Source organism: Penicillium argentinense (genome assembly GCF_028826775.1).
Source record: "Penicillium argentinense strain IBT 30761 chromosome Unknown utg000002l_segment0_segment0, whole genome shotgun sequence".
Classification (NCBI taxonomy): domain Eukaryota; kingdom Fungi; phylum Ascomycota; class Eurotiomycetes; order Eurotiales; family Aspergillaceae; genus Penicillium; species Penicillium argentinense.
Genome location: NW_026622661.1, coordinates 3,134,744 through 3,153,381, shown reverse-complemented (window position 1 = coordinate 3,153,381; position 18,638 = coordinate 3,134,744). Strand labels below are relative to the sequence as shown.

At 50.5% G+C, this 18,638-nt stretch overlaps 6 protein-coding genes across 6 annotated transcripts; 2 read left to right on the top strand and 4 right to left on the bottom strand.

Moving 5' to 3' along the window:
• Window positions 1-1,497: 1,497 nt before the first annotated feature.
• On the top strand, window positions 1,498-3,464 carry N7532_002006 (uncharacterized protein; the record flags this gene model as incomplete). Its single annotated transcript, XM_056614500.1, has 6 exons — window positions 1,498-1,696; window positions 1,763-2,746; window positions 2,795-2,860; window positions 2,908-2,970; window positions 3,023-3,123; window positions 3,180-3,464. The coding sequence occupies 6 exons, from the start codon at window positions 1,498-1,500 to the stop codon at window positions 3,462-3,464; spliced, it is 1,698 nt and encodes a 565-aa protein (XP_056479541.1).
• A 2,414-nt stretch (window positions 3,465-5,878) lies between these two features.
• On the top strand, window positions 5,879-6,904 carry N7532_002005 (metallophosphatase domain-containing protein; the record flags this gene model as incomplete). The annotated part of the gene is made up of 1 exon (XM_056614499.1): window positions 5,879-6,904. One exon carries the CDS (start codon window positions 5,879-5,881, stop codon window positions 6,902-6,904), a length of 1,026 nt encoding a protein of 341 aa, XP_056479540.1.
• Window positions 6,905-8,962: 2,058 nt separating this feature from the next.
• N7532_002004 (reverse transcriptase) lies at window positions 8,963-12,388 on the bottom strand (the record flags this gene model as incomplete). Its single annotated transcript, XM_056614498.1, has 1 exon — window positions 8,963-12,388. The coding sequence occupies one exon, from the start codon at window positions 12,386-12,388 to the stop codon at window positions 8,963-8,965; it is 3,426 nt and encodes a 1,141-aa protein (XP_056479539.1).
• Window positions 12,389-13,231: 843 nt separating this feature from the next.
• Window positions 13,232-14,938, bottom strand: N7532_002003 (inorganic phosphate transporter; the record flags this gene model as incomplete). Its single annotated transcript, XM_056614497.1, has 1 exon — window positions 13,232-14,938. One exon carries the CDS (start codon window positions 14,936-14,938, stop codon window positions 13,232-13,234), a length of 1,707 nt encoding a protein of 568 aa, XP_056479538.1.
• Window positions 14,939-16,976: 2,038 nt separating this feature from the next.
• Window positions 16,977-17,585, bottom strand: N7532_002002 (ankyrin repeat domain-containing protein; the record flags this gene model as incomplete). The annotated part of the gene is made up of 1 exon (XM_056614496.1): window positions 16,977-17,585. The coding sequence occupies one exon, from the start codon at window positions 17,583-17,585 to the stop codon at window positions 16,977-16,979; it is 609 nt and encodes a 202-aa protein (XP_056479537.1).
• Window positions 17,586-17,615: 30 nt separating this feature from the next.
• On the bottom strand, window positions 17,616-18,287 carry N7532_002001 (ankyrin repeat domain-containing protein; the record flags this gene model as incomplete). The annotated part of the gene is made up of 1 exon (XM_056614495.1): window positions 17,616-18,287. The coding sequence occupies one exon, from the start codon at window positions 18,285-18,287 to the stop codon at window positions 17,616-17,618; it is 672 nt and encodes a 223-aa protein (XP_056479536.1).
• Between the last annotated feature and the right edge of the window lie 351 nt (window positions 18,288-18,638).

Below are 18,638 nucleotides of genomic sequence, written 5' to 3'. Positions count from 1 at the left end.
AAAGGCGGCCGTTTCTGGCGTCGAAAGCGGTCATTTTCGGCGTCAATTCCACAGGTCCTCATATTCTATATGTAATTTAATTAACGCGATCTTCGCGCGTTAAAACACGAAAATCACACCAATTCCTGGCATATTTGTCCTGCTTATTATCTATGGATATCTATGCATATCTCTATGGATATAGGTCTACTATATATATATATATGCTATGGATAATGGATACTGTACTCTAGGTGGCCAGGGAGGCCTAGGGTGGGGTTGGGGAGCATAAGCATCAGTAAGAATTAGTTATATTATTATAGATGTACCTTGTGGCTGAGGCTAGGTTGGGCTGTCATTTCATCTATGAGAACACCCGTGGTGTAATGATATTAGGTAGTCCCTTCTATTCTTGAAACTCTAGTCGGTGGCCAAATTCGACTCATGGGTCACATGATCAACAATACAACCTGATCGACACCCCCTGAATATCACTACCAGGGCACCCTCAACTTCAACAGGATATTAGTGGGTGGTTCTGGATAAACATCATAGATTAGTAATTTGTTTTACCTCTTAGTTATAAATTGTTAGCTCAGGGGTTGTACTCGAAATCAGACTTGTTCATCTACATCCACTGGTTGCCATCACATTATGCGGTTCCACCGCCTTCCAACTACTATTCCCAACCTGCGGCAGAAACTCGGTGAACGCGTCACGTGTTCACACCGCTCTGCAACCGGGTCCTTAAGGTCACCGGGGTACTCAGTCAGGGGAACAATAATCAACTTCTGTTTACTATAACTATTGATTCAACCTTACCTAACCGACAGTCCTTCTACGCTGCTATAGTAGATCATAACACGTGGAGAGTATTTAATTCTGACAAAGCATGCCCATAGGCAACAAGAGTTACTTGGCCGATATGATTTAGTGTCTGTCGGTTTGGTCTGTTGTCTGTCGAAATGTAATCGCCCTTCTATCAAATTGGAAGGATTCCAAAGCCCAATTGGCCACCGACCTGAAGTTCGGCCCCCAAGAACCTGATGTTGATCTGGAAGTAACCAACTTCTTTTGGTTAGATCCGATGCGGCTCAATACGAATTGTAAAATTATGATGAGCGATAACAAATGGATTGTTATCTTCAAAGGGGCAGGATCGCTGAACGAAAAGTCCTGAAATGTGGAGCCGGAGACAGCCTGCATAAGAACACGAATGTTGCCGCGTCTTGCCGTCTGCCCCTGCCAAGGTTTGAGGCATTGAGCCCTATTATTGGCTACAAAAGTATGCATTAGATCTCGCCAAGAATGGCTTCTCATGCCCACGAGAGAAATATCCTCAGCCCTTTGAAGACGACGATCACATGAGAAGGAATACGAGACTGTAACATTCACAAGATAAAGTCCGGGGAGCCGCAACATGATATCTCGAGGAAAAACAGATCACTCGCGGCTCTCACTCGTGGCTGGGCCTTAGAAACCGTTATATCAGGCAGCAGACTTCATCTTCGCCTTACGATGGTGAATATCCGGCGATTTTGGCTGTCTTCCAGCCTGGTCCTGTCCCTTCTCGCTCAGCAAGGCTTGTCTATGGTTTTTGAAGATACAGACGCCCCTGATGCCGTCAACCACCTTCTCGAAAGTCGAGACCAATCGAACGAAGATGCTGCCTTTTCGGTTTTTGATCGACTGAGCAAAGACTCTTACTATTGGAGCGGTATGGTTTCCCCTGGATAGAGCATGTTCCTCGAGTCATGGCAAGATAAATAACATTGCACAACAGGTTCCCAGAATGGTCATAAGACTCTGGCGAACCTCACAGTCGACGTCGGCGACGACGAAGCAAACATCGTCTCTATGGAGAAGTTTCGACACCTACTGAAATCCGTTGACTGTACCGCTAATGGCATTGTCGTGGAGTTTGAGGACACTCGTGCGTTCGGGTACACCCAGCGTGGATGGCAGTGGGTCAATGATGACGATGATCGTAAATTGATCCTTGTGACTGGCAGTAAGCACTGTGGCTGGAACCCTCACAGGATGCCATTTGTCGTCTCATCAATTGTGTTCGACAAGCCATCACTGAAGGCGAAATTGAGCAGCGTGGCATCGGAGTGGAAACAACTCTTCCGTAACTACGAGGTCACGGTGGGCAATGTTCCAGAATCATCCACAGCCAGGCGAGGCTGGGACGACTACGACGAGGAGGCTTCTCTAAGCTTCAACCATGAAATACCCCTCAGCCAGTCGATACCTATTCCCGGCACGGATGTCTCCGTGGACATTTCATGTGAGGGATGTGAAACAAAAGGATCGTTCGATTTTGGTGTCCACATCAAGACAAACTATGGCATTCCCGAGTCCGCCTCATTAACACTCTCGCCTAATAGCGTCTCTGCAAGCTTCACGCCACGCCTAGGACTGAGTGGGAACATGACCAATGAGATCTCCGACGAGTACGAGCTCGTAAAGATCCCTATCGATGGTATCTCAATTCCAGGGGGTGTTATTGACCTTGGCCCGGAAATTGTATTTAGTTTTGGATATCAAATTGGTCCTATCAAAGGCTCCGCAGGCATTACATCTGGAGTAACCCTCAGTCTACAGGACTCTGCAGAGCTCGAAATTGATTTTCTGTCTCCGGATGTATCCGCTGGCGGGTGGACTCCTCAAGTTGACACGCAGCCGGTGAAGATCGATGCCAAGATCGAGGCTGGGGCTGAGGTTTACGCCAAAGCTGAAATTCAATTTTCTGCGTCAGTTTTTGGTATGTATGACCGTGCCAGCATGTATTCAATGTACTAACATCATCTAGATCAGGGCTATGAAGCCGGTGTCAATCTGAGACCCTATCTCGGAGCCAATGTAGCAGTCTCTACCGGTAAGTCAAGTTCTCAAACAAGAATCCGATGTACTAATGTCATCTAGACAAGGGTTTGGGAGTCGATGTCAATCTTGGAGACGATCTCGGAGCTCATATCGCGGCTGGTGGTAAGTTGGTCTTCAATTATAGGTTTTAGCATTCCCTGACGAAGTCACGTAGGCTCTAAGGCTTGCATCACCCCAAAGGCTGGAGTCAGCCTTAACGTGGATATTGCACAGGCTGATACACCTGAAGACCCTATGGTGGAGAAGACAATTACGGTATGTCAACTAAACCTGTGAATGGATCCCTGAAACCACCACTGACTTCTGTACAGGAGATCAAAGCGCCAATGTCACCGTCTTGTGTCAATTTCGGCCCGGTCGGGTCCATAAGTTTAGGTGGTGACAAAAACGAGCCAACTTCATCCAGAAAGGCGTCTACTTCCTCGATCAAATATACATCCACACCTTCAACTACACCAGTCACCTCGTCAAAGCCCATCACCACCTCATCCTCGACATCGAAGCCGTCGTCTGCTACCTCGACCCCATCTGCTAGCTCGACCTCGTCTCACCGCAGACATAACCACCGACGGTATCACGAGATGCGAGGACACTGAATGCAAAGACTCCTCGTATAATGACTACTGCATCAAGCGCAGTACGTGATTGAAAATGCGGCAAGTTGCATTCAAAAAGAAGCACACACACCGACTAAACTTCGATTCTTTTTCCTTATATCTACTCTTCCCTGAACAGCTTACATTCATTTCGAACTATTACCTTTCTTTCTTTCTTCCTGTCTCATTCATACATATATATACAAGTTTATAATTATTAGCATTTCTTTCAGGATAATCCAAACTCTTCCGACCCACCTATAGTCTGCAACGCAATTTTTTTGTTTGTCGATGCCCAAGTAGGAAGAGAAAATTAACTAGAATCTCCAGGTGTTCAATTCATAGTCCACAAAGTAGAACCTGGTTATAACGAATAATTAATTTCAGCATCTGAATTCGTTATATCAAGGAATTCGTTATATCCAGTATTACCCCCCCCCCAGAATAGCCTCGAATGTCAACCTGACGCCTATTTTGAATCTCCTGCCCCTGTATATCGATTTCTAGCCTATTTAGGAGCCGAACTAGGCCTGTATCGCCTACTTCTTGCTGATCCTGGTTAGACCTGTGCATGGCCGATGGCCCGGCCCAAGGCCCAAACGGCCCAAAAATTAGCGTCTAAGTGACTTGCATTAATTATGAAGCGTAAGCAAGGTCTTGGCTGTAACGGCTTTGTTACAGTAACTATAATAATGGACTGGACAGAGGTTATAGTAGGCAATGCATAGAATTGAATGCAAAAAGGATAATACGTAGTAAACCAGACAGGTAAATCAAATTTCATATCCATCTAATAATCGTGAACGCTTCCGAATTCTCCCTGAGACCCTCTGGGTGTTGAGATCTGGTAATCAGGTTTCTTGATCCGTCCGAGCATCTTCAATTGCATTGTCCACTTCACCCCTAGTACCTTCAACATTCTCATTTTGACATCTTATATTCAGTTGCGTTGTCTCGGATAAACGCAAAGCCGCTCTTCTTCTAGATCAAACCGATTTGCACACATAAGCAGCATAAGATCTTGGATAGTGCTTGGGTTTATTGAGCCACAACAATAATGGCAAATATCACGGGCGAAATTGAATAAACGCTCCACACCCAGTGGCTAGCACAGAGAGTATATCACGGGCAATTGATGCAAGAATTGGAAATTTGTGTTCATGATCTCTCCAAAATATACGAGGACGGGTTCGCATGGTGTTTATTATACCGCAAAAAAGTTAGTGATTATATTAGACAATCAAAGAAATGTCCTAAAAGGAGATGGTTTTCAGTTGAAAACGATGGCAAAGAAACACATACTGCTTTTGAGATACTGATCAAGCTTAGATGTTGGTGCTGTAAGCTGGATCTTGCTACCATCAAGGAGTAGTAGATCAATCTCACTCTGAGGATTTAGATGCTGTAGCCCTTGTGTCTGAGATTGAACTATAGATCATATCCTACTAAGTTATAACTTTTAGTCTGTGCCTCAAGCATTTGCTTATATTAGGCAGCATAGTCTTCATCCTCCCAGCTAGGGGTTTGAAAGAACTCCCGTTTGTATGCTGGTGCAAGAATGGTCCCAGCAGTATACATAGTGATAAGACCTGTAGTCTCAGTCTCTGCATAGTACTCCCTGAGTTTGTTTTCAGCTGCCTTAGGAGCATCTAGCATCCACCCAATCTTCTTCCGTAACAGCTGCCCAATAGAGCTCTCAAGATGTTCAAAGAGACGGTTGTAAATACTGAAAACAGTATGAATTATCACATCCTTTGTTTTTGAGAGAGCAGTGGTGAATTAGTAGAATGGTTGAGTCATGCAAATCAAAACCTGTCGCCGTTTATCTTGGTTATCTCAACACGAGAGTGGTGAAATGCATCATAGAAGGCCTTGAATACTTGCTATAGTCATTTGGCCCGGCGTAGCATCAAAAATGTTGAATTCCAAAACCCTTAAACGCTAAAACGCTAAAACCCTAAGATCTTGGTGAAGATCTTTATAGAGTCTCACCACACATTGACACTCTCAAAGAGCTGTTTCCCCGATTAATCGTACAGGCGATGATGAAAACAGATTCCCCTGTGGACAATCACACATTGTTTCTCAGCCCGTATCCGAAACCACCCTAAACCATATTGGGCTACTCTATGTAAAACAAATCCCTGTTTAGCCGTATCGCGGCTTATACGTACTAATATCCGTAGAATGTTCTAGGTAGGTTCTTGACGGGCGAGGGCGGGGTCGATCTGACGATCTGGCTTCATCCACGCTCACGCTATGGGGACAAGAGAAACGTGATTTCTTTTCGAGTACTGTAAGTCCTCTTCAATATCGCAGTAGTCATCGACCGCTAACTTCCGCTGGTAATACAAAGGAAAGAAACCATAGGCCGCGCCGTCAAATGTTGCCTAGCGTGGATTAGGCCGAACAGCATGGACTCAAACGCATTCGCATATTCATGGCTCAAAGCCATCACCTACAATGGCCATGCCTTGTTAAGGCACCTGAGCTGGAAACTTACCTCGCTGGGGGGCACCAAAGGACGCCAAATCCGCGTTATTTGCCTCGCTGATACCCATTCGCAGCGGTGTGACATTCCATATGGTGAACTGCTGATACATGCAGGTGATCTGAGCCTGAACGGAAGTGCAACGGAAATTCAAGAAACCATCGATTGGCTCAAGTCACTGCCCCATAAACATAAAGTGGTGGTGGCCGGAAATAGCGATCGTTTCTTCGATGCTCGCTCTCGATTACCAGAGGATATGTCGACGATTGGCCTCTCTTCCGGCAGGGAAGAATCAAAGAACCTACGAAGTCAACTCGAAATGCCATTCGATTGGGGCGAGATACATTATCTCCAGGGAACTTCTGTGACTTTGGATTGTTCCCGCGTCTCATCTACTGTCCCGAAATATGTTAATATCTATGGCGCACCATTTGTCCCTGAGTGTGGCCCTGATACGGAGAATGCCTTCCAATATCCAGTGAGCCATAATCCGTGGGCTGGCAAGATTCCTGAGTCCACTGATATTCTAGTCACACATACGCCCCCCAAGTTTCACCGGGACTGGTATTGCGGGTCTCCAGAAGGATGTCCCTGGTTACTTCAAGAGTTGTGGAAAGTTCGACCACTGCTGCATGTGTTTGGACATGTGCATACTTCATATGGTACTGAGCGTGTTGTTTGGAATGATGCCCAGTCGAGATGGGAGGAATTCTGCTCAGGCGTTCAAGAACTACTGAGTCAAAATGAGCACCCTATTACGCTTGCAGGAATCCTTCGACCCAAATTATGGCTAGATGCAGCGATGGTAATGCTATGTGGATTACAGAATCTACTTACCATCGTGATTGCCCCGCGGCGTCCTGGATGGCAATCTACTCTTATGGTAAATGCTGCATGCATGAGCGATGACGGGCAACTGGGAAAAGCCCCTCACACGATAATCTTATAAACCAAAATATAGTTTATCGAATCTTATACTAATAACGTAGGCGAAATTCTGTGCCACTATTACAATCGGGCTTCTTTTGCGTTCTCTTCAGTTATTTGAGACGTGGCAAGCGACTGGTTATGTATTGTATCATATAATCGTAGGAAAAGAGAAATGAATAACCCATCAGCTACTGTCTAGGACATCCCAGATTGTTTAAAAAATAAGAAATGTAGCCAGCCCTCATAGGTCGCCAGCCAGTCCCTATCGCAAGCCACCCCGGGTTGTAGGGCAGGGCACCAATGTATAAACACATTAATTTAATTCCTGGATACATACCTTACGGTTACGGACTGGACCAGCATTCGCTGTCCCACCAACAATGCTACGACGCCGACCGGTGGACGAGAGAGATTTGGTCTGGATGGACACCGATGGAGGCGCAAGCCTGGAAAACGGGCGGATGCCTTACGGCTCCCCGGGAACTTTGGCGAGGGACTGGGAGAGTCGGAAGGCATTCGTCCAGGCACCATGGCAAGCGCCGCCAGAAGTGTTCATCGAGGACAGAGAGATGGCAGTGAAAACTCACGACCACATTCTATCCAAAGACCCAAGCGAAAGACCCTTGATTCTCTACACCGACGGGAGTGGGATCGAGGGAAAAATTGGAGCAGCAGTAGTCGTTGATCTCGAGAATCACCACGCTCACAGCCAAATGGGCGGCGAAGAAACGTCCACTGTATACGCTGCCGAGCTCAGTGCCATCGAAATGGCACTCAAATTAATCTTGGAGACCACGGAACCGTGGGCGGCACAGGCGAGAAACGGGCTTGTCATCTTTGCAGACAGCCAAGGGGTATTGAAGGCGCTCCGCCAACCACGGATGCCATCAGCACAGGTCTACCTGGAAGAATGCCTCCACCTGGTAAGGCAACACGCAGCCAATGGTCGTCAAATCCACCTCAGGTGGATACCTGCTCATCAAGGAGTGGCCGGCAATGAACGTGTCGACCGACACGCAAAGGAGGCGGCCCAGGAACCAGGACCACAAAACCCAAACAATCGTTATATTCGCCATGCAGCTGCAGCTAAAAGCCGCATTCGCCGCGAGGCAAGAATCGAGTGGGAAAGGTCATGGTCTATAGAGAGAACAGGTCGACCGACGAAACGCTTAGTCGAACGACCAACAAAGAAGACCCTCGAATACTGGTCCGACCTGCGGAAAGCGACAGCGTCCATTCTGATGCAGCTTCGTACTGGACGAATTGACCTTGCTGCCTACTTGACTCACATCAATCGGCGCGAGTCAGCGGGATGTGGTTGCGATCTGGGGAACCAGACGGTCAATCGTATCTTGCTTGAATGCCCGCTACTCCAAGACGAGCGCAACTGGATGAGAAACGCTCTGTCCGACCGCGGAGTTGCTCTTCGACGCGACGAGCTCCTGACGCGGCCAGAGGCTCGCATAATTGTGGCCGAATTCATGGTCCGGACAGGGGTCTTAAACCCATTTCAAGCAGTCAACCCATTGGCTCTCGGCATGGAAGAGGCGACGAAAAAGGATGACCCCTCAGGACAGTGTGACGGAAGGAGAAGGATGGTGCCCGTTAGGAGTGCAGTGCCAGGTCCACTGTACTCCCTTGATGCAAGCAAGCGCAGGAGCGGCAGCCGACGGCCCAGAGGGCCGCGCAGATGAAGGCGGTGGGGGATGAAGTAGATCAGAGAATGAAGTCTGATTGTGGAAAGGAGGGTGGGTAGAGGGGAGACGACGTTGATTGATTGATTGATTGATTGATTTGTCATTCTCGGATCTGTCAGCCCATTGGCCGATTTGCCGGCAGGTCACGTTGGGGTAGCCGGGTCAACTACATCACTATCTACACTGGCTTGCCATCAATCTCAACCCTCCGCAATTTACACCTGCCGGGAAAGAGGTATATGCCTGAGGGTTCTCCCAAAATCATGGCGTATTGTCCAATGCTCCCGTACGGTCCTTATTTGCGGTTGATCCTCGACGGCCGAGGCCGTTTCGGCAGGTTGGCAGCTGCGAGTCTGAAGGCCCGAAGGCAAGCGAATAGGTCACGAGTCCGCCACGTTGTGGTAAACTCGGTATGTGTCTACTATACTCCCGAACTGGCCGAGGAGTCTCGTCTGCAGCATGAAATTGGCCGCTCTTGCCACCAATTCTGGTTCTGTGAGCCACCGCTGCCACTGCGGGGCGGTGGTTCTGACGGTGTCTAGAATACGGGCTCGAGCATTAACATGTCGCGTACAGCTAAAGAGCACATGTCGTACGGTCTGCCTGCCGCGATCGCACGGGCAGAGCGTGGGGTCCCTGATGGCTGCTTCTTGCGCTCCGGCAAATGTGCCCAAATAGCTAGCGAGTGCTATCTTGGCTGTCTGCATCTGGATGACGACGGAGCTTGCCGCTCGTCGGAGTTTCTCGTGAATACGGAAGATAGCCTTCGTAGGTGCTGGAAAGAGAGACTTTGTAGCGGCGCCGCTTCGGCCGGTGGCCCATTCTCTTTCCCACTGTTGCTTCGCAATTGAGCGTAGCTTTGTGCGGCTGCTTGAGGTGAGTATGATGGGGGCCCCTTGATCGTCTGCCGTTGGTGAGTTAGCCGCATCTCTTGCCAGTACGTCGGCCCTTTCGTTCCCATAGACTCCATTGTGTCCCGGGATCCATTGTAGTCGGATCTTCCATCCCTTGCGGTTTAGGTTATCGACGAATTGTACGATACTGCGCAGTATACATTGCCCGGAGCCCCGCCGGGGTTCCGCGCACGCTCGAATAGCTGCTTGATTGTCCGTAAAGATCGTGGCCGTCCGCAATGCAGGTTGGATGTTAGGGATGCCGCTCTGGGCACGGTGGAACTCTCGGAGCACGAGAAAGGCAAGTGCGGCTTGGATCCCTTGAAGCTCAGCCGCGTAGACGGTGTGCGTATCGCGGGTGCCGACGCGCGCGACCGTCTTGCCGCCTGGGTAGATCGCGGCTACGCCAACCCCTTTGTCGGTAGCACTGCCGTCTGTATAGGCGATATATCCGTTTGGGCCGTGGCGTAAGACGTCGTGATGGGCGTGGGTAGCTGCATCCTTAGTGGATGAGATGACCGTCTCGGGTCCCTTCCACCATGGAGCAACTGCAAATGGTTGGATTGGCTCGAGGCGGCTGCACTCCACCCCTTTCTGCCGGAGCCGGATCTCGAGCCGCTCTAGAGGGGATGTGAGCGGGTCCTGAAGAAGATCATCATACCTCCGCCGCGCGTAGGGGGTTCGTCCGATAAGGTTGTCAGAGTGGCGGCGTCTGCGGTGTGATTGCGGTGCTCGGCCTCTGTAAATCTCAGGTCGTTTTCCAGACTCGCGGATATGGCGAAGTGTGCCCATGAACGGTGATGAGCAGAGACGGATACAGGCCTCTTCCGCGAGACGGGTAAGGCTGATCATTGGTGGCGGGATGTAGAGGCACACTTCGAGCGCGGCGCGTGCGGTTGTGCGGAATGCGCCTGCGATCCGGTAAAGTGCCTGGTGCTGGATAGATTCGAGTGTCCTGCGGAGCTCGTTCAAGGGGCCTGTGAAGCCCCAAGGGCCCCATGTGAACCAGCTAGAGCACGCGAAGCTGATCTGCGGCCATAAGACTGCTGTATACATACGGCGGAGATCGAGGAGGTTGACACCCCATGTCATCCCTGCTATCGATCGTAAGGCGGAAACGAGTTCGGACGCTTTCCCGTGGCATTTCCGGATCTGGGTTAGACCAGTGAGGTGCTCATCGAGATATACTCCGAGGTAGCGGAGAGTTTTTGTTGGCCGTATTGTCTCTCCGCGTAACTCAAGGTCGGCATCAAGATCCTCTGGAGGGACACTGCCTCGCGTGCGGTACATATGCATGAGACCGTATTTAGCGGGCGCGAACCTTGATGCATGCCGTTTCTCCCACGTCTCGGCGATCTGGTGTAGGTGTTGGAGGAGACGGCAGTTCTTCCTCGAGGACTTGCTCCAGACTAGGATGCAAATGTCGTTGATGTACCCCGTTACCAGGACCTGTCCCGGGGCCGCATGGTGGATCTCGTCTATAAGATCTGCATTATAAAAGAGGTATAGGATCGGTGAGATCGGTGACCCTTGCGGGATGCCCGTAGCCACGCCAAATCGTCCCATATCGCCTTCCTGCATGAGTAGTGAGGTCTGCCGGTCACGCAGGAAACTCCCCACCCAGCGGATGATACACTGGGGGACCCGCCGTTTTCTAAGGTTATGGAGCAGCCGTCGGTGCGATGCATTATCGAAGGCCCCGCTCACATCTAATGTGAGCAGAGATGCAACCCGATCATCGTTTCTCCATGACGCGTGGATCTGTTCAAGAAGTAGATGGATTGCATGGTCGCACGAGCGGCCCTTCCGGCCTCCGATGTGGGTTTCCGGAAGTAACTGGTGTTCTTCAACGAGGAAGCTTAATCGAGCTGCGATGACTGCCTCCATGGCTTTCCCAAACGTATTAAGTAGTGCGATTGGGCGGTATGCTTTCGGCACTGTGTAGTCTGGCTTTCCAGGTTTCCGGAGAACGACAGTGGTCGACTCACGGAAGTGGCGTGGGCAGTAACCGTGGCGGAGGCATTCGTTAAAGAGGCTTGTCAGAAAGGCCGCGAAGTGCGGGACTTCGAGCGCCTTCTTTAGCACAGCATTTGGGATGCCGTCTGGTCCGGGTGCTTTGTGCGATGCGGTCCTAAGGACTACCCTGGTCACTTCGTCCTGTGTGATTGCTGGCATGTCGATCGACGTGGGGTAGATGAACCCCTGTAAGTCTCCAAGGTCTGCGTCCGGCGCTGGGGGAAGGAGCGTCTCCTGGAGGATCTGCGCCTTTTCGACTGCCGTTTCATATGTGCGATCCCCTGCCTGGAGTGTTGGCGTGAAGGTTGCCTGAGGCGTCCCTCGGCTACGCGCCCATTTGGCGAGATTCCAGAACCCTTGGATATCTTGCGTGGCTTCTTCCACGCGTTCTCGATGAGCAGTTCGGGCGATTTTAGCGCTCTGGCGGCCGAGCTTATGCCTAAGCTGTCGAAACTCCTCCAAGGCCTCCGGGTCCTCCGCCTTCGCGTGCCTACGAGCGCGGCGGACCTCTGCCCTGAGTGGTGCGAGCTGCTTCGTGTATCCCGGTATAGACCATTCATTCACGCTGGTTCGGGGAACGTTGTCTTGGGCTGCTTGGAGAATGTCGGTAACCATAAGTTCCACGGCCGCGTCGATCTGTTCTGTTGTCTCGTACGGTCCCGCTTTCCAGGTCTGGCTTCGCGGCGTGAGAGCTGCCAGCCAGGCTTTCCAATCTGCGTTCTTCCAGGGGAGACGACGTTCGTTTTGGATTTCTTTGTTTATTTTGTCTATTTTGTCATGTTTGCATACATTCTCGGGTGACCAATCAGGGGCTTGCGTTGCAACCCATGGAAACAATCGTTCAGTGGGCTGGCGACCACCTTCAAGCTGTCGGCAGGCCTGACAGCACTCCCGCATAGCAGCATATATTTATAGCAAGCTGCATCGGGCAAATGAATTCATCATCATATTGTGCAGCAAGAGAGAAAGAGAGTCAAGGCCTACAAAAAAATCCACAAGTCCTTGAGATTCAGCTCGCTTGCGGGTGCATTCGTGGTCGCGTTGTAAATAGATATATCATATTTTGACCCACTTCTACTCTGAACTATTCTTATAATTGGTTATATTTTGAGGGTCGTTGAGGGCCGCCCTCTAATAAACCCTCGAAATATGTGTGCGGCCCTCGAAACACTAATCCGCCCTCGATTCTTCGTTGAGTTGAAGGCCCCCTGAATTTAATGCCAATTCCGCGGGATTTTCCCGAATTGAAATATTCAAATATAAATTACGCACAAACAAATAATAATTAGGGGAAAGGATAATGGTTCCAGATAAAAGAATGCAAAGGCTGTTTATTAATCCTAATCACTTTCGAGAAATCTCAAAGTAAATGGTGTATTAAAAAAAAAGGATGCATCATCCTTGTAGTGTAGCGAATATATATTTCTTGAAGTCTACCTCAACAACTTCTATAATTACTACTATCAATCACACTTTGAGCTAATAAGAGTCTTGTCAAATTATTATTATCTACTATGATTATTAATAATACAACGGATTTCTCAAAATTTCTATAAGATCATACAGGAATAGCTTAAGGAAACGACCTATGAACCGATACAGCGTTAAATAACAGTAATTAAATAGAATGAATCAGCAACTTTATCTACCCTAATTAGGAAAGGTCGCCTTTTTTTATGCAAACGAGGGCAGGTGAGAGCCGGTCCCCCCGGCCCTCCAAATGTTTGTGCCGAGGTCTAATTAGAAGTGAGGAGTGTTCAATGCCATCAAGCACAACAATCCACTCATCAGACCGGCGCAAGGCAAGGTCATAACCCAGCCTAAGAAGATAAAAGCCAATTGTTTCCAGTTGACTGCCCCCAGGTCATAGTTCATTAGGGCAACGCCCATAGAAGCGCCGGTCAGACACTGCGTGGTCGACACTGGCAGACCAAAATGCGAAGCGAGAAGAACAGTGATGGCGGCGCCTAGCTCAATCGAGAATCCACGGGTAGGCGACATTTGGGTGATCTTGTTGCCGAGTGCGCGCACAATATTGAAACCATAAAACCAGAAGCCAGCACCCAAGAGGAGACCGGCGACGACCAAGAACCAAACAGGCGTGGGAGCGTCGGTGCTAACCTCACCAGCAAGGTAGGTGCTGTATGTTGCCGCCCAGGGACCAACAGCATTGGCAACATCGTTAGAACCATGAGCAATAGACATCATCATGGCGGAGACAACCTGGCAGTAGGTCCACATGTGCTCCACACGGTCATCGTATCTGTGGGCTCGGGCGTGAATGTCGCGGATTTGCTGGGAGTCATGGGTAACAACATCGCGAGTCACACCTTGAAGGAGACAGTATTTGACGTAGCCCCAAGGCTTGAGGGGGTTGTACCAGGGTAAGTCTCGGACAGGGTCGAGGAAGCGTTGTTCCGGTTCAACGTGCTTAGACTTTGGCAGAATCTGCGGGCTCGATTCAACAGACTCGGGATTTTGCTCGACGTCGGCTGCATCTTTGAGAACCTTGGAATCGGATGTGTGCTGGGTTTCCGGGGATTTCAGTGCATCCTTCTGCCCGGCCAGCACCTGGCCATACGAATCCTCATAATAGTTGACAACGACAGTATCGCCTTTGGCGGGGAAGTATAATGGACAATTATCCTTCAACAACAAAGGTCCAAGAGGAAGATGGTAGGCTCTAATGCGGGTGTCACCCTTGACCAAACGACGATGGAAGTAGGGCATGAAGAAAACAACGGCGACGAGCAGGCAGCCAGCAAACACGCCCAAAATGATTCCAACACCGCTGTCCACTCCGAATGTCGAGAAGGGCTCGCTGGGAGCTTCAATGACGATGAAGAGGGCGAGGATAGCGCCGGTTGCGGCAAGGTAGACGGGAATCAGGCGCATGGCCCACTTGAATGAGTCCTGTCGTTCAAGGACCGAGTATTTGAGAGTAGCGAAGATGACGGCAGCGAAACCGGCAGCAATAGCAGGAGCGATACCCCAGGACGCAGCAACCTGCGAGACACTACCATCGGTCCATTCCCAGTGGATATTAGCCTGCGCAGCTAACCCAACACCAACAAGAGCACCGACGATGGTCTGTGTGGTCGACACCGGCCAGCCCATGTAGTTAGCTATGGCCAGCCAGGCAGCACTGCCAAACTCAGCACAACCCATGGCAAGCATGAGAGTTCCAGGCTTGCCCTGGAACCGGTCGATGTCGATGATGCCGTCTTTGATGGTATCTGTAACACGTTGTCCAAGAGCCACAGCACCAACGAATTCGGTACAGGCAGCGAGTATGCCGGCCTGGTACATTTCTAGAGTTCGAGCACCCACTGAAGTGGCGTAGGAGTTGGCGACATCGTTGGCTCCATTACCAAAAGCACTGAAAACGAAGGCAATGCTGATAAGGGCAAGGATCCATTCGTACTTGGCGGTGGCAACGGGAATCATACTGGCGCCTATCACTCAAAAAAGGCAGAGTAAGGGCTCGTAGATTGTTCGAAGAGGTTGGATGTCGTGAATTGCAAAGAAAAAAAAGGAGGAAATAAATTCGTTAATGTAGGCTTCTATCGACTTATGTATTAATTCGCTTTGTGACTCGGACTCCTTGCCAAGGCCTGCCCGCTGGCAAAACTTTGTATAGAACACTCCATGTGGATGACGGCAAGCCGACCCTTCTCTCGAATGACAGCGACCACGAGGACCATCGTGTTCCGATACTAGACTCGCATTGGCTCAGGGCACCCGCTCATGCGCGGCGGGAGAGTACTTGGCGCCAAGCAAAATTCCAAGTTAATTTCCGATCAAGGTTCATCGATGCCTGGCCAATCACGAAATCTTATATGAGCACATTCCCAGACAGCCGATGGCACGTGAGGGTCCGTTTGCGGAGCAGCAATGATTGATCGTCCGGAGGTTCTGATCGAAGAAACAGAACACATGCCTAAATCGACATACAAATGGGTACGGGTACCTAACTCAGGAGAGCCTGTTGCAACGATTACGGCCTTTAGATAAAGAGCAGAGGGATTGTAGTGCTCATACTGCAAAGCACTGCATAATAAGTGAGTGGTGAAAAAGAGAGGGTGGTATAAAAAGACGGTGGCAGAGCGGAATTGGAGGTGGCGAAGCTGCCAAGAGCAAAAAGTTGCCCGTTTCTAGGGAATCACCGGGCGTTGAACAATGTCTTGAATTACACCATTCATTCGTTCAACGATTTCCTAGAAGGATTTTGACTTCCTAACAGCTCGCTCAATAGCTCGCTAAAATTGATTTGTCGGACTCCAACGATTCCTTTCCATGGCTCCTTCGATTTAATTTTTCCGTATTTCTGCAGATGGTTCTACGGCAGAGAGGGTGGTCAAAAGTATAGGGAGGTGAAAATCCTTGCTATCCTTTTGAACTTATACCCATTTCCTTTATTCCAAATCTACTCTCTGGAGTGAGGTGTTGAAATACTATGGGGTCTGTTTGAAATTTATCAATAAAATTCTGTCGCGCAATTGCGATATTGAATGCAAACTGATCTGCTTTGTCCAACGCCACGTTTTACGTGCTTTAGTCCCGATACCTTACATTTCTTTCATCGCATTCAGCCGTAAGGCAAACTCATCGTAGGATGTAGACCCTCTGCTTATCTAAAGGGCTTACTGTCTTGGAGTTCCCAGGAGCCTTGATAAAAGTTTGGATAGATTTAAAGATTGATCAAACGTCAAAACTCCTCGGAGCAAGTAAGCCGTCAGGACAAGATGGCTTTGCTCATTGTTTTCAAGATATCCAGATCCCAGATACGAACGCTTTGCAATTCTGTTTGACGCCAATACTCTCCGGTTAAGCTCAGGAGAAGTGGATGCCTATGCTCATTAATACCGCGGACGAACAAAGGCCAACCACTGGGAATATTAATGCATATTCGACTTTCCGCGTGCGACGTTTAAGAGGGACTGCCACGGATTACATCCAATCTCCCGATCTCCCGGGTCACGACTTCATGGCAAAAAAATCGCATTTTGCTGCCTTCTTCCCCGACGAGGAGATCGGACAAGAAGAATGGGAGAAACTACTACCAGTCGAAGAGATGAACGGCCGCTAACTTGGCGGTAAAGCGGCCAGTGGCGCTACTAGTCCCCGAGGTGAGCGAGGGCGATGGGTCTCGCATAGTGACCTGATCACTGAAGTGGCCCTGATTAGTCACCGATAGATCACATGACTCTACTGACTAACGTGATCACTGAGTCTGAGCCCGTGCTGACATCTACTCGTTAAGCCTGAGCATATCAAAAGAATTAAAAGAGAATTTTTTTACACGTTCACAACGGCGTTGACACCCTTGACTGGGATGAAGATTATTCTTTGTTTGTCTATCAGGTCTCGTTTCTCCGAGCCCTCATAAAAGCGGCCCCAGCCAAAACAGGAAAGCATCACTCGTCAGACATTATCCTGTCTATACGGTGGCATATATATAGAATGGGTGTAAGACAATGCACACTCATCGATTCTGCATCTGTATATAATTGCGTAGCTCCGCCGTGGCCTTTCCATCCGGCTGCCACTGAAGGCCCTGATCCAAGGCCGTCAGACCCTCGGCACACCGTAACGAAGGGTCGGCGCCACACTCCAACAGAACGGCGACAAGCTCGGAATGACCCTGCAACACGGCAGTGAACAGTGGCGTCTGACCATGCGTATCCGTCGCATTGACATCCGCCGTCCGCGAACCCGACAATAACGTCCGCACAATAGATATATTGTTCCGCTCCACAGCCGCATGAAGCGGCGACGTCCCCGCCACATCCGGATTCTGGAGATCTACCCGCGAGCAACTCTTCAAGACAGCGACCATCTCGTCATTCCCCGATATGGCCGCTACCAGCAGCGGCGAATGATGCATCCAGGAATCACTCAGATTCGGGTCAGTTTTCTCCCAGGTCAGCAAGTACCGCACCACGTCGATGTGGTTCCGATCCACCGCAATGGAGAAGGCGCCGCGGCCGTGCCCCCGCACTCGCGCCGTTCGGATCCAGTCGGTCCCCAAAATAGGAGACGAGGTATTCGACAATGTCGAGGTGGCCCGAGATAGCCGCGTAGAAGAAGACATGCTGGCAATGGGCCGGGGATTGGTCCCCGTTCAAGATAAATCGTAAATGGGAGGCGAGGATGAGGTCGACTTCAATGCCTTTTGGGATGCGCGGGAGAGGGCTGTTGCACCTTGGGTATTGGATACGCGGGGATCCACGCGGTTCCCGCTTAGGAGGACGGGGATCATATCGGGCCGTAATGTCACGGCGGTCATGAGGGCTGTGTCGCCGAATTTATCCTGGAGGTTGGGATCGGTGCGTTCGTCTTTGAGGAGGGCACGGGCGACGCCGGCGTGGCCGTGTTTTACGGCCCAGGTGATTGGGGGCCGGATGTACTTTCGATCGCGCGAATTGGGGTTTGTGTCGAATTGGGCGAGGAGGAGCGTGAGGACTGTGAGGCTGCCGTGGTAGGCGGCCAGCATCAGAGGGGTGCATCCTTTGATGAGATCATCTTGGTCAGTGACGGTGGTGACGTCGGCGCCGGCGGCGATGGATTTCGAGGCGGTGGTGAGGTTGTTGTGGATGGCGGCCCAGCAGAGAGCCTGAGAGAAGAGCTTTGCGTCGAGCTTGAAGAGCGATGAGGTGAGAAGGGCGAGGGTGGAGTGGTTCAGTTGGGCGAAGGCATTGAGGGCCGGGAGGTCGAGATAGCCGGCGATCTGGAGGACGATTTCCTTAGGCAAGTGACCAAGGCTGCAGCGGTGGTCGTCGGAGTCATCGGCCATGATGTGTGCGAGTCGAACATGGGCAGGTGGTCGTTGAAAAGCTCCGGGCCGTGGCGCTCAGCTGGACAGGCTGCGGAAATTTAGGGCGCAGGTGCGTTCATGTTCGAGGCGATGCCGCTGCGATGGGGAGGACAGCTTCAAGATATGCACCCGATACTCGGCGCATGTCTCCTTGCTGCGCGGCTTGCATGCACCCGGAGGTCAGGTCAGGTCAGGTCAGGGTTGTGCAAGTTGTGCAGCGGGCTTGCGATGGTGGGCCCCGCCCGGCGTCGTTCGCATGTGGGATGTGGGGGGGGGATTGCGGCGGGCGATCGACGTGAAACCCGGCTTGGGCGATCGCGATGGGCCATG